Here is a 13,976-nt window from a genome sequence, read left to right as displayed (position 1 = left end):
GATAAATTGCTGTCCTGGCTTAGCCATCTAATACCAAGAATCTCAATGAAGGGAGATATTTCCTCGCAGTCCGGAGCGAGGCATTTCCCTGTGGCTCCCTGCTCAGCTCACGAGCTCTGCCGCAAGGTGCTCACCTTGCGTAAGGCGCCCAGCCCCGATCCCACACTGGGAAGGAGCCGGGGGTCTTAGTCCCCATCTGTACATCTAGCACAAAAAGGTGACTGAAAGTGCCTGCTGGCACTTTCAGACACGTGACGGTGGCTAACCCCCCTTCCTCATGCTCTGAACCACACTGTACGGCTGCTATCTCCCCACCGTTCCTGCTGGATAGCCTGTTACATAAATACATGTACAAATAGATATACACACATTGTCATGGCAGCTAGTGCTGCTGGCCCCTACTAGTACATTTAACAAGCCTATCACATCTGCCCTTTGGGAACCATTGCCAAGTCATTCGAACAGTACGTCAGCGTTGGTACCAAACAAATACGTGACACTGAGCTCCAAAATAGCTCTTGGCTGCCCTACATAGTGGCTGGCTGGCTCCGTATGTGGAAAGGCCGACTCACTCGCACCCATTTCTGTAAGCGTGGGATGAAGCGTGGCAGTGCAACACCAGCTCCCCAGCTGATCACATGCCCGGTGGTAACGTGCTTTACTGGGGAAATACCTTGTAGAAAAAAGCAGGTCTCAGATTTTGTAGCATGTTAGCTTCTAGTTTTTTTTTTTTTTAATGGGGAACCTTTTAAACGATTTACTCTTCAATAAGATGGCGATGCATTTCCTGAGGAAATTAATGGCAGATGCAGCTACTACTCCCAGACGTAGAGGTGAACGTTCATGTACAGCAGCGTGAATCTCCCTGCTAAATTAATGCACAGCAACACAACGTTCTTACTTAACATCTGTAAATGCAACAGGCGCAGCAAAAAGAAAAAGCATTTGGGAGGTGTAACGCGTGCGCATCAGAGCCATCGTGGCTTCCCATACACGTGAAAAGTGAAAGACATGGAAAACGTAGAGCGCAGCAGTCCCAGCCAAACGTCTCTCAGAAAATGAGGCGATTTGTTGCCGTCTTGGTTGAACTGGCTCATGCGCTTGAGAGAAGCTGTTACCAACAGCTGCATGTGCGAGAAGGCTGGGGGTAGTTACAAAGCCAGAGACCATTTTAGTCTGCTCCTTATCTGGAGTGCTCCAGGGTTGGTCTTAAATTTTCCAACAGCAGTATGTGCCCCTGTATTGGTATCATGGGATACTGCCACGCTCTTGCGATACACATCTGTGCCTGACAGGCCAAAACCCACCTTTGGATCGTTGCTGAGTTTTTGTAACAAAAATGATTTTTTTTTTAATAGTAGCTCCTGTACATACACCCATTTCATATACAAATATAGTCAAATTAGAGATGAAGTTCCCTTATATATCCAGTTCGGGTTAACAGAAAACACAGAGGAGCTAGACACTGGGCAACGGGCGCGATCTGTGGGTAACTGAACTTACAGGAGACGTTTTTAATCTTCCCTAATGATTTACAAATCACATCTAATTGGTTGAGAAGTAAAAATTGACATGACTGCCTTTCCCTTCGCACCCCGAAAAGTCCTCCTGGAACTGGAAGGTTGTGTGCGGCCTGGTTTCTGTCCTAGCTCAGGTATCGCAAGAAATAAAGCATCTGTCATCAGCCCTTTTCTAACCCTCCTGTGGGTGAGGTGAGAGCCAGCATGGACGAGCGCTCCGGCTTCCACAGCGCTATTGGTTGTGCAGGACTAACGGGAGCAGAAGTCAGAAACGTATTTGGGCCAGGAGGCGGCACGTTGCTTTGGATGCCGCACAGACGTTTCTAAACGAACCACACGCGGCAGGATCACCCCCTCCGATGCGTTACGGGGAGCCTCCCAGACCCCGCGGAGATGGAGGAGCCGCTGCAGCACAGAAAATACTCGGAGAGGCTGCGTTAGGAAGATACCGCTTGCATGCGGCCATCTCCCCGGGGGCTTTAACAGCCTAGGCGGGCAGGGTCCTCATACGCCCCAGGCTGTGTGACCCTGCCGCAGTAACAAAACAACCAAAAGAGGGATCATCTGTGTTAGGAGTGAAGTTGCCCGTGGCTGCAGCCTGAGGAGCTGCCTGCGCTGTCTCGAGCTGCCGCGGACTTACCCGCGAATTTCTTGCCGATGAGCTGCTTTGTGCCGCGTGCCCGGCCGCGCTCCGGCGCAGCTGGGCCGCGCAGGATTCGGTGGGCGCCTGCGCGCTTCGTCTCCTTTGGCTCTGGTCCCACTCGTTTCCGCTCCTGCTTTCCCCCCTGTACCAGCAGCAGTTCACAAAGAAACCGTAGAGGAACAAACCGATCAACTCCAGCGTTGGCTTGGCCGCGTTACCTAAAAGCCCCTTTTCGGCCTGACTCTGCGAGAACCCTCCAGCGAGGACAGAAAGCGACTGCTGCACTCGGCCTTCGCCTTGTCACCTCTCCCCCTCCCCTGCTTTAGATCTGCGCTGGGAAAGATGAGTCACAAGCTGGTACTTCCTGCCTCTTTTCACCCCCCCCCCGGGATTTTTTTTGGCTCCTGGAGAGAGGCTAACAGTCGATAAGTGCTGGACGAGCCAGGAGCCATTTGCTCCTGTTAGGAGCGTTACATCTTTCGAGGGCGAGCGCAGCGCATCGCAGCAAACTCTTTCTCAGTTTTCCCAAGTGAAACGAATCTCGCCCCTGTTTGGGTTTGCTGCTTGTTACTGCTGCGGCTTGCGGATCTGGTGTGGGTTTTAGGGAGGAGGAGGAGGGCTGTGGCTGGAAGAAAGGAGCGGCGTGGAGAGAGCGCGGAGGACGAGGCGCAGGTCGGTCACAGGTCAGCAACTGACTCCTGGTATAACCCTGGGTAAGGATCAGCTGTAATCCAGACCGAAGCGGTCTCTGACTTGGAAGGGGGTTGTAAGAGTGAAATCTTGGCAGGGCCCAGAGACACCCACGTGATCGTGTGATGACAGGTGCTGTAAAAGTAAAGTGCCGCAATTCGCTAGCGCACCCTCGAGATCTCCTGCCCTCCCAGGTCGCTGCATAACTAGCTCTGAAGGGTCGGGAAGTCTTCATCTAGTCTGTTGTTAACCCGTGGTACGTTTCCAAAAGTTGCCTGGTTTTTACATGGGTTCGTAGCAAACAAAGAGAGGAAGGAACATTTTGAATTGAGTAGTTTTCCAGCGGAGACTTTTTTTTCAAGGGAAAATGATTGGTCCTTCCTCCTCTTTTGCGCGGCTCCCTTTCTTCCCTGCTGGACGTCCTTTCCTGGACGTACATTCAGGAAAACAGTGTCTTTTGCTGATCTCTAACTGGATGCAGCAAGCCAAATATTTTGACTTTGCTGTCTAGGTAGAGCTCTGTGCGAGGCTACAGCTTGCACTGACTTCTGAAGGTTGCTGACCGCCGGCCCCCAGCTGCGATGCTGCGCACGGAGAGGGCGTGCTCTGCTCCGCAGGTCAGCAGCTCGCCGCCAGAGACGGGCCGGCACGCAGCTGGCAGCCGCAACCTCCAGAGCAGCGTTTGCGAGCTCCCCTGGAGTGACGGGCTCAGCAGGCGCTGGGGGCTGCGGCCTCGCGTAGAGGCAAGAGCCCAACCTCTCGGCTGAGTTGGCAGCATCTTCTTGGAAACTCCTGCTGAGTTTCTAATACCACGCTTAACCTCTAATTAGAAAAAGAAAAATGCAGTCTGCTGCATTCACCGTGAAAGGTTTTAAGTCACATTCTGTTTTGTCAAAGAAACAGAAAATACTTACTGCTTTCTCTGTACGCTTGCCGGGGACAACAGTCAGATGTGAGGGCCCCTGCTAACTGTTTTTTTCTCTTTTTCTTTTAGTCCACCCTTGGATTTATTGCCTTGCTAATTAGCACTCTTCACACGCTCACTTACGGGTGGTCAAGGGCCTTCGATGAGAACCAGTACAAATTCTACCTGCCTCCAACCTACACCCTCACGTTGCTCGTCCCATGTACTGTGATCCTAGCAAAAGTGATCTTCACTTTGCCCTGCATCCATCAAAGACTTTTGCGAATCAGGAGGGGCTGGGAAAAGGGGAGATACGTGAAGTTCGTCCTGCCCAGCGCAACAGGGGAATATTCAAGTGGGGAGACCTCCAGCAATGTGTAGCAAAGCCCCCGTTGTGACAGAGGATTTCAAAGCACTATCAACATTTCTATAAAGGTGTTTTTTTTTTTTCCCCTTAAACATACGTATGTTTTGGTATAATTGTACTGTGGGTAAATAATAAAATTTGGTGACTTTAGAGAATGGATTACCACAGAACTAGATTAGGCAGTAGTATTTAAACTATATCGCTGGTTTGCTTGGACAATTACTGCCTTAAAGATCACCGTGAAAGCTGAGCTAGCAGCACTGTTATACATGGAAAACTGATGGGATTCTGTTAGATCAGTCACCTGAGAGGGTGGTTGGCATCTCTGTAGCACTACTTCTCCGTTGCTTCCCTATCCACTCTCACAAATTTCAATGCTTGTTTTTTTTTTTTTTTTCTAATATGAAAGAGCACAGATTTTCAGGCCCCTATGTCAGGCAAGAAATCTGGCCTCTTGAGTGTCTGGCTCAACCAAAGCAGTGAGGCTTAGGAACATGAATTGTCTCTGGTTTTGGTCTCCTCAATGAACTCCACAGCCAAGTAAGAACAGAACAATATCCATGTTACGTAGCGTCTGCTGATTTTAGCAAAAGTATCCAGCAAGTCCAAGTAGTCCCGGTTTTTGCAAGTACAGATGGCACTTGTGTTCCTGTAAGCTGCCTGGCGCACATTTATAAGCTGTGGAAACAAATCACCTTTTCCAGCAGTGTAACAGCGTTTGAAGAGGGATGTCCCTAACATTCATGCCTCTCCTCCGCACTGCTGTCACTGGCATGACACCTACTGCTGCCATATGTTCTCTGTTTTATTAAACCAAAGATTCAGGCAGTATTTGATGGAAATAGAGTGAAGATAATTATCGGAATGACTTGCGGCTTTATGAAACTGCATGGAGAAAACCAAGGCCTTCTGGCAGGCCTTACATCAAATAATAAGGCGAAACTTTTTGAAAACATTGTCACCTGAGCATTTCCACTTATGCAGACAAAACAGCAGCTCTGAAACGCTTGGTTTCAGTAGCACTGATAAGATTTGTGAACTGTCTTGCAAAGGGATTAATGAGTCTTGACCACAAAGAAAATACAGCAAATACACATTTTGGCCATAGTCCTTCATTGCCTTGCGCCTTATAAAATCACTTACTAGATTGCACAGCAGGTATCCAACGCTGCTTTTCCAGCTTTACACCCACCTTGGATGAGGTACAGGGCAATGAAGAATTCTATCCTAATTTCATTTTCTTCCTTTCTCTTCCCACCCCTTCAAGCTCTTGTTCTTTATCAGCGTAGTTCTTTAGTTTTTGGATGATCCAAATCATTGGAATGGGGACTAGACAGCCATTCTTCCCAAAAGCTCATTTAAAATGCAGGCAATCAAGATGACACAAGAAAACTGCCTCAGAAGGTCAGATGTAAGGACGCGGTTTTCTCACAGTTAAGTAAAAGGCACTACTTAGTGTTGAACATTGCTTTGAAAAATGACAGCTGTCAGTATCAAATACGGTATTAGCTTGTTATTAGACGAGCTAATATAAGTGCGGAAAATGGATCAGTTGGGGGCACATCAGCCCTTCTACAAGTCAGCATCACCTCTGTAGCCTGGATGATTTCTGCATGGACAGAGGATTTTAAGAATTCCCTGTTTGGCCTCAAATGACTGCAGAGAGTAATATTCTCCAACTACTGCTCAAGCTGCCAATGATGATACTCAGGGATTTCAGTTCTTGCATAAGGCTTACACTAAAGTCTCCAAACACCGTTTCTTTTCACTGAACAAAAGGAAATCAGCATGAGGGAAATGCTAGGATTTCAAAATCAGCTGATGATTTTGTTGCAAAGAGGGGAAGTTACCATTCTTTCCTGCTGTCCCGTTCAGAAAGTTGGTTATTCAAGCCCCACCGCCACCACAACCAAGCCCAGATCAGCAACTCATAAAAACGCTCACCACGCAGATATGTTAACCAGTAATATTTGCAGTTGAATGACAGGTTAATTTTCCGCATGGATGTGAGACAGTTTCACCTGGTATCATTCCACCCACTCCCATGTAACTCACCCTGGAGGTAAAATTGGATTCAGCAAGCTTGTTCTTTCCAGTCTCTGTTCCATTTCATCATCAGCCAAAGCCAACATAAAAGCAGCAGTTTGCACGTTTTCTGGCTATGATAAAGTATTCAAATGCCTTTTTTTCCACAGCTAAGCTTCTTTTCACTTCTTTAGGTCAGGCAAGACTACTGCCTGCTGCCAGGAAAAAAAAAAAAAAGGGGGTGTAGGAGGCAGGAAAGAATATTACGCAGTCTTGAAGGCTTTGCCTTCAAGAGGGAAAGGTATGGTTTTACTGTGAGGTACTGCAAGGTCAGACTCACCTTTTTGCATTGCAGAACTAAAGTCTGCAGCTTTGATTTGTGTAACCTTCATGCCCACGTACCCTTTCCCATTGATGGCCAAAGGGGCCAGGTACAGGAGAAGAAACAGAGTCAGGCACCCAGACCTACCCGTGGAGAGGGCTCTGTTGGTGAGTCAGCAAGGTGTTTTTCAGACAGACGCCAAGCCCTGCGAGTGGACAAGCTGGTTCAGAAGTCATATAGCTAACACAGCTCTGCAGCATCTAACAACGGCTGATTAGGGGCCTCCCGGTCTTTGCCATCATACGGTCTAACTAGTCGACATCTCTTTAAAGACTGAAACCAACTCCTATAAATGCAGAACTAGAGCAGCATTTCAAATGGTGCCCTCTGTAGGTGTCTGTTCTTTAAAACCTTGGGCAATGGTTCAAATGATCTGTTCTGATTCTGGAATACTGAAAACTGGTTTGAGGAATTATTAAATGATCTTCGCCTTTTTAATTTTTTTTCCCTACTGCATTATTTGAAATTGATAAGAGTTTAGTGAGGTTAGCTTAAAATTTCCTCCAACTTGTTGGAAAATTTCCCTCCAAATACAAAACCAACTTGTTTTGTATTTGGAGTTACCAAATATATATATATACACACACACATATATGTATACACACACATTTATATATTTTATTGCAGAATACATAGCTGGAATGTAAATTCTTTATATTTTTATTTTCTGTGTTGCCTACTATGTGCCTCTGGGATAGGTGTGAACCAACTGAAAAGCTGTAAGAACAAGGCCAGTTTTAATCAGTTCTCATCATTGGCCTCTGTAGCTATATAAAAGTTATCCTGAACAGGTCTATAAAGTTACATCAGTACTCATTTGGGTCTGGTTTTTTTTTTCTTCCCTCCGCCTAGACAATAGCATTACTTTTAGGCATCTTTTTAGGAGGCAATGGCAGTAGTGGAGGATAGTGTGATTACCCAGAACTTAAACACAAAGAAACAAGACTCGCTACAGACAGCGTCTGTAGAGAGTCTCATTATCAAGATAATAAGCAAAAACGATCATTGCTTGACCCAGGCTGCCAGAGCCTACATTACAGAGTTCCTCTGCACGTGGGAGGGCACAGCCTACTCATGTGTGCGTGCAGACATACATTTAATTACAGGAGGCTAGTGATATTACACAAGCAGCTGCAGCACAGGAATGGACAAGCTTAACTCAGTAAGCAAAAAGTGCAGTTGATGCACAGTTCTAGGACGAGGGAGTTACGGATGAGGCTTATGGGAACAGAAAGAAAGGAGTTTCAATACTATCATTTTGTTCTCCAATTCTTAAATCGCTTCTTCATAAACGAGGCATGCCAGATCAACCAACTTCTAGATCAGCAGCGTTGCATTTTAATGAGCTAATTTGTATGTTGATTTTAATGAGTTCATTTAAATTCCTGTGCTGAAGCTTAACCTCTGCAGGTACAGTTCTTTCACTCCTTCTGTTTTATAATACAAGGCTTTTAGCAGTGCAATTGGTTTTTTGCTCTCCAAGGATCTACTTGCAAAGTGATATATCAAACTACAGTTAAATGTTTAGGGAAATGTAGTTGCTGCAGCACCTCTATACAATATATTTCCTCCAGTCTCCCCAAGATGGCAGACGCAGCAGCCTGGGATACTAGAAGCAGCAACAAAAGTCTGATATATCCTCAAGCTCAAAATTTCACACGTTGTGTTAGTGGGACCTGCAGATTGTGCCTCAGCTTTGAAAAACTAGGTTTGTTACACGAGGACAGTTTTCTTTAATATATTTATTTTGCCTTAATAAGCAGCAACATTTTTGCAGAATTTTTGCATGAGGTTTTTTAAGTGCAAGTCAAAACCACACCTATTTGAACGTTAAGCATGCAACATACTGCAGGACGATATCATCTAAGATCAGAGACAATTCCTCAACAGGAACTGCGTAGCACTTTCACATTCAAAAAACTAAAAACGCTTGTGATCCTCCTGACTGGCCCCACACACAAAATAAGCCATAGGATTAGAGGAATCCTTCAGAGACTTAAAGGGGCACTACAGCAGCTCTCCCAGAGCTATAATCTGCTTTAAATTAGAAACCTCAGCAGTGGAGGATCCACTATAGCTGCTGTTTGGCTGGTTAGTCTTATCTGCTTCTCGTATGTGATCTGTGTTTAGCTAGCTTCAGCTTTGAGCTGCTGCTGCTATTTGCCTGTCTACTGGCTTAAAGAGTCATCTACAATTAGGTGACTGCTTTTAAGTAGCTGTCTCATTCAGCACTCTAGAAAATAAATACAAGAGACAAGTCTGCTTTCTGCAAGACCAGGTTCCTTTTATTTAGGAGAAAAAAAAAAGTGGTGAGAAAGTACAGTAATACTAATTGTTAAGATATGAGGCTTTCACTTCTAGATTGCTTCTTTGACTCTAAACCAACTAATGTGCTCCAGTTGGATGGAGACCAATACATACGGAGAGCCAAAGTTGTGACCTCAAAGTAGTATGGAAAACAGACCGATACCTTCCATATTAAAAATCTCAGTCCACTGAAGAAAAGGGGCTTCCCAAACTGGCCTTTTAAGAATATGTCTTGAGTTTAGAACAGAAGGGTAACACACCTAGAACATGTTTTTCTGTGCTGGGCCCATGGCCCTACAGACTCCCTGGGCTTCGTGTTTGAAAGCAGAATTAAACCTTGCTGGGGTATGAAATGAGAGCAGATAGAAGCAGTTCTTACAAACTTGCTGAAATTCTAGGTACACAGCACCAAGTCACCTGCCTGAGGGCAGAATTGGACATACAAAGGTAAATTCTTGTATTAATCTAGACTGTCATACTGAGCACTTAAATATATTCACTACCGACTGAAACTTGCACTCTTCTGGCTACCTGCTTTTGGCCCACTACAAAGGGAAGAATCTACTGCTATTCAAAGAGAGGGAATATTAGCAAACAAAAGGTACACTCCCTGTATGACCAAACATATCATATGTGCATGAAGATAAAACCTCTGCACCCCTCTGCTCTCCCACTGCATCATCAGCCCAAAAACCCATCTCAGCTACCTGCCAAGCATGCCATACTTCAAGAAGCAGGAGGTCCTGGTTTCCAGTGAAGCCAAGTTGGGTGATGTGCAGAGGGAAGAGGAGTGAGAACACCTCCCAAACAACCTGCACCACAGTGCTGACTGCAACCCTGCACACAGTCCTCTTCTGCTAACAAGGACAGCACAACTGCAATCTCCTATGCATCAGCTCCAGAACGTGTGTGGTTGCTGAAGGTTACACTGATAATTTGGAAGCAATGAGCTGTTCTCAGGAGCAGCAAGCTGTGGCAACCCCTGAGGATTACAGCAGCACTATGAGGCCAGAAAAAAACAATAGAAGAAGAAACCCAAAACAGGAGGAAGTAAGAATGTAGGTCACCCACACTCTACCCCTCACTTACTTTAATCTCCTCCACAGTCTTTCTGGCATCTGCAAGCTGCTGCAAGAAAAGCAATAGGAATCTCAGCAGAAAGCTCAGGCACACTTTCTCCCCATGCAACAGTTCAAATGTACCCTTTTAACCAGGCAGGATCTATGCACACTTCCATCATTCAAAGCATAACGCTATGCACAGTGCTAGGGTTTCTAAGCTCTAAAACTCATATTCCATCACAGCTCAGAAAGCATGGCCCTGAGAACACAGTGCCAGGTTCTCCTCTGCTCTTGCACTACAAGGAAGAAATAGTAGGAGCTTAGGGTCAGAAGCATGGAAGACATCTGTTGTGTGTTTAAGCTGTGTTGCTGAAGATTTACTGCTCTGCTTTGCATGTCTGTCTGTTCTGGGTGGTTTTTCTTGTGTTTAAAAAAAAGTATACTTTACGAAACCTCAGCAAATTAACGCTGCTCTTTTCCAGACAATTCTTCAAATGAACGTTCTGCAAATGCTTCCTCAAGGCATGCAAAGATTTAGATACGCTGGAACAGGCTCTGCAAAGGATGCCCTCTAACAAGAGGAATTTAAGCACTGATACCAGTTCAATTTGCCGCTTTTTGATTTCAACATAAAAAGAAACACTTTCTGCTAGGAGAGCATCTGCTTTCATCCCTGGAGTCCTAGCACAGGCTTTGTAAGTTCAACTAATTCACAGATAAGCACCCTTCCTAAACACTAAGTGTTTCTTGGCTTACACAGGCTCTGGAGAATGAAAGAACAGGCTGTGCTGACATCTGGTGGCTTTCTCTGCAGGCAAAGATAGTTTATGGCAACAGGTCTTGGTTTTCGTTGCATTCCCCATGTAACCTCTCTCCTCTTTCCTTCCAAGATACAAAGCTCATGATGAAAACTTTCCTTTTCAGCTGACAGTGGACAGTGCTATCCTATGTAAGTCTTTCAGTAAAGCAGCAAAGGATCCTCTGCTGTGCACAATTAGCTGCACTGTAGAAGAGGATTCTTCTTTATTTCAAAGGATATTCCTTCATGAACTGAAAAAAAAAACACCCCCCCCCCAAATTCACTGTCACAGGAAATGCTGCTACTGCCTAACAGAGGAAGTACAAACACACTGGAAATCAGAAGAGCTGGCAGCAAGAAGGGAAGCGGCAGAGAAAACATAGAGGTGTGTCTGTATCATCAAAACAAAAGGCCTTGACAAGTTGCCCCTCTCACTCAATAATAAAGTGAATAGTAGGAAAGAGTCAGTGTGCTGATAATAGGAAGAACGGCAAAATTGTCTACAGGCCATCTTTGCTAGATTCACTAATCATTTGCAAATCTGTGCCAAGTGGTACTACAAAAAGAAAGCCATCTGGTGCCAGCCAGCAGGACTGAGCTCAGTCCAAACTGTTCAATAAGCACAAGTGCACGTTTACTTCAAGCGTTCGTAAAGCCTCCAGGTCGCTGCCATAGACTCTGAAGCCAGGATCGTCTCAGCCACGCGAGCCCAAAAACAAGTATCACATATTCTATTTTCTTACTTTTGATCTGGGGACATTCAGGATTTCTGTGGCTGTAAGTTTGCAAGAACAAGATCTGCAGAGGTCCTGTAACTGCTGTGGTAACTGCTGGACTAACTATGACCTGCAAGTTTATTTTTTAAGTGAACCGTCTGTCAGGGGATGTCCTCTATGCTCCTAGAGTGAAAGAGAAACATCACAGCTTGCGTCTTCTCCCTGGATCGCTTCTAAGCCAGCATGTTTGCATCAGATAATGCAGCTCCCCAGCTGTAACGGTGGTGCATATCAGATCTTTGAGGACGCCTCTATGCCACCAGTAACTGGCAGCATTTAACTCGCTAAGCTAACTGTGTCAGCCACTTTCTTAGCTCTTGCCTCTTCAAGAGGCAGTACAACTACCTCTGGATAGAAAAACACACAAAAGGATTTGCATGAAGAAATCTAAATGTGTCAGAGCCAGAAGAATCAAGGTGCCTATTCCAGTAGTTTGCAACTTCAACACCAAAGCTGATTAAAATTCACAAATGAGGTAAACTGTACCATTTTCATACCTTTAGAGATATAAAAAGCAGCACCACTCAGGTAATTCTGTATCAAGAGTGATGTATATTGAAGATTTTCTGTGTTTATTTAGACTTACCTCTCCTTCCCTCTCAAGGTAATTCTTCTCCCAGTTTCCTCTCATGTCTAGTAGCTATTCTTCCACTTCCCTAACTGCAACTCCAGTCTCTCTGAAATCATTTTCTTTCTCCAAGAAACACCCCAGCTCCCCCCTCCCAATTGAATCACCTTTCCCTGCTACACTGCTATAACCCAGGAGAAGTCAGTTCTTATTTCAGCATGCACCCTGGAGGACATAAAGGGCATTAGAGGAAAAACCTGCTCTTTCTGTTAGAGGGGGAAAAAAAAAAAAACTGCTAGTGAAAGACTCCAAGGAGATCATACTGAAAGATGAATCCTCATTAACCCCACAATGACTAAGACTAGCAAAGCTGTACAACTTACCACTGCACATTATGGAGAAGTCACCTTAAATTAACAGTAATTGTGAACCAATTCAGTTCATGACTGAATTCAGTTCTGCCAGGATCACAAACCATGATACCAACTGTGGCGGTGGTTTCCTTTAATAGAAGGGGGATTTCATGAAGACATGGGCAAAGACAGCTCAGTCTTCAGCATTTACTAATTCATTAGTCAGCATTCACAGATCTCATTCAGTACTCAATGATTCTGGAATCAAATCTACTTTGACACAAGGCTACACATTCCCATATTCCTATACCATATCCCACTGAAAAATGTTGGAACAGCATCTGTTTTAGCAAGTTCTCAGTGATTATCTACAGGGGGTTTTTGCTTGTTTGGTGGGTTTTTTGAAAGAAGTGTTACTAAAACTCCAATTAAAAAAAGCACAGTAGAAAAACACTTCAGAAAAAATCCAGTTTCCAAGCAGCGTCACTGAGAGCATTACAAAAGGCTCTACTGTGCTGCTGCAGAAAAGAGCCAGTGAAGTGCCACGGACACAGTGAAGAGAGTTCACAAGCAGTAGTTTAACCCTTCCCTCAGAAAGGGAGGCTAGTCCAGGATGACACATTATTTTTGGATATTTGCATTAAAAAAAAACTTTTATAGCTTTCTTCTTGATGCTACAAAATTGATGCATTCAGTGTCACACTGAACTTTTGTAACTATACTAGTCCAGGAAGGACGCTGGTTAAACCTTGATGACTCATTTAAGCACAAATGCACTAGAGAAAATGGATCACAGGAACAACCCAAGTCTTTCTGAAATGGCTGGAAATCAGATCAAAATCCCCAGAATAGAAGGAAAATGATAACAATCATTGCTCAGCCCGAAAGCTTGAGTGTGCTGACAAACATCTAGATGCCTTGGTAGGGCAGCCTGAGAAACTGATTTTTCCAGTATGCCATCTATTTCCTGCAAAGTTGTCTTCGTTACAGTAAACGGCAGAACAAAGCTGGTATCATCTGGAGTGCAATGCATTAGCTTAAATTGTTTGTGAAGATGAGTACAAACTCATCTTCAAACTCACACTAGCCAGACTAATCTGGCAAATATGACAGACTGTAATAAGGTAGCTGAGACATGTGCACCTGTTTGAGGAGCAGGTACCAGTAACAGAAAGGAGACACGGACAGAAAGAGGAGGGAAACATTAAATCCTTCCAACAAAATCCATCAGAAGATGCATATCCACATCTAAGACCCACGAGAACACCAGGGTCTTCATTGATACAGGACTCCTCATTACAAGATGAGGATACAATCGCCCTTTCCATTGCAGATAAAGTGCTGGACAACCTTCACAAGAGAATAAAACTCCATTTGAAGCAAAGCTGTTGGTGAGTAACACCAGGCACCTGAAAGGACTCCAGCCTAAACCAGAGAGTTGTCAAGAAGGATTTAAAAATGATACAGGAACAATACATAAAGGTTTACTTGGCCCTACATCTAAAATAAAGAGAACTTTTATTTAGAAACTTTGGAAATCACACATCTGCTTTCACTATCACAGATCCATTAAAATAGTCA

General features: G+C 44.8%; 1 protein-coding gene across 2 annotated transcripts in view; it reads left to right on the top strand.

The window, feature by feature from the left end:
- STEAP3 (STEAP3 metalloreductase) overlaps positions 1–10,964 on the top strand; it is a 28,174-nt gene extending 17,210 nt beyond the window's left edge. The window contains exons 5-6 of one of the 2 annotated variants that reach the window (XR_011141975.1): positions 3,848–4,192; positions 10,382–10,964. Coding sequence is in view for 1 of the 2 variants with exons in the window: in XM_068949154.1 (XP_068805255.1) it covers positions 3,848–4,138 (291 nt within the window). In the remaining variant the exon portion in view is untranslated. Of the gene's footprint in view, positions 1–3,847; positions 7,349–10,381 lie in introns of those variants that run through there. The other variant, XM_068949154.1, reaches the window with a different exon arrangement.
- Positions 10,965–13,976: the final 3,012 nt, after the last annotated feature.

The sequence above is a fragment of the Struthio camelus genome, chromosome 6 (assembly GCF_040807025.1).
Source record: "Struthio camelus isolate bStrCam1 chromosome 6, bStrCam1.hap1, whole genome shotgun sequence".
NCBI lineage: Eukaryota > Metazoa > Chordata > Aves > Struthioniformes > Struthionidae > Struthio > Struthio camelus.
Note: the sequence above shows the minus strand (reverse complement) of the source record. Positions and strands in the feature narration are given on the sequence as shown.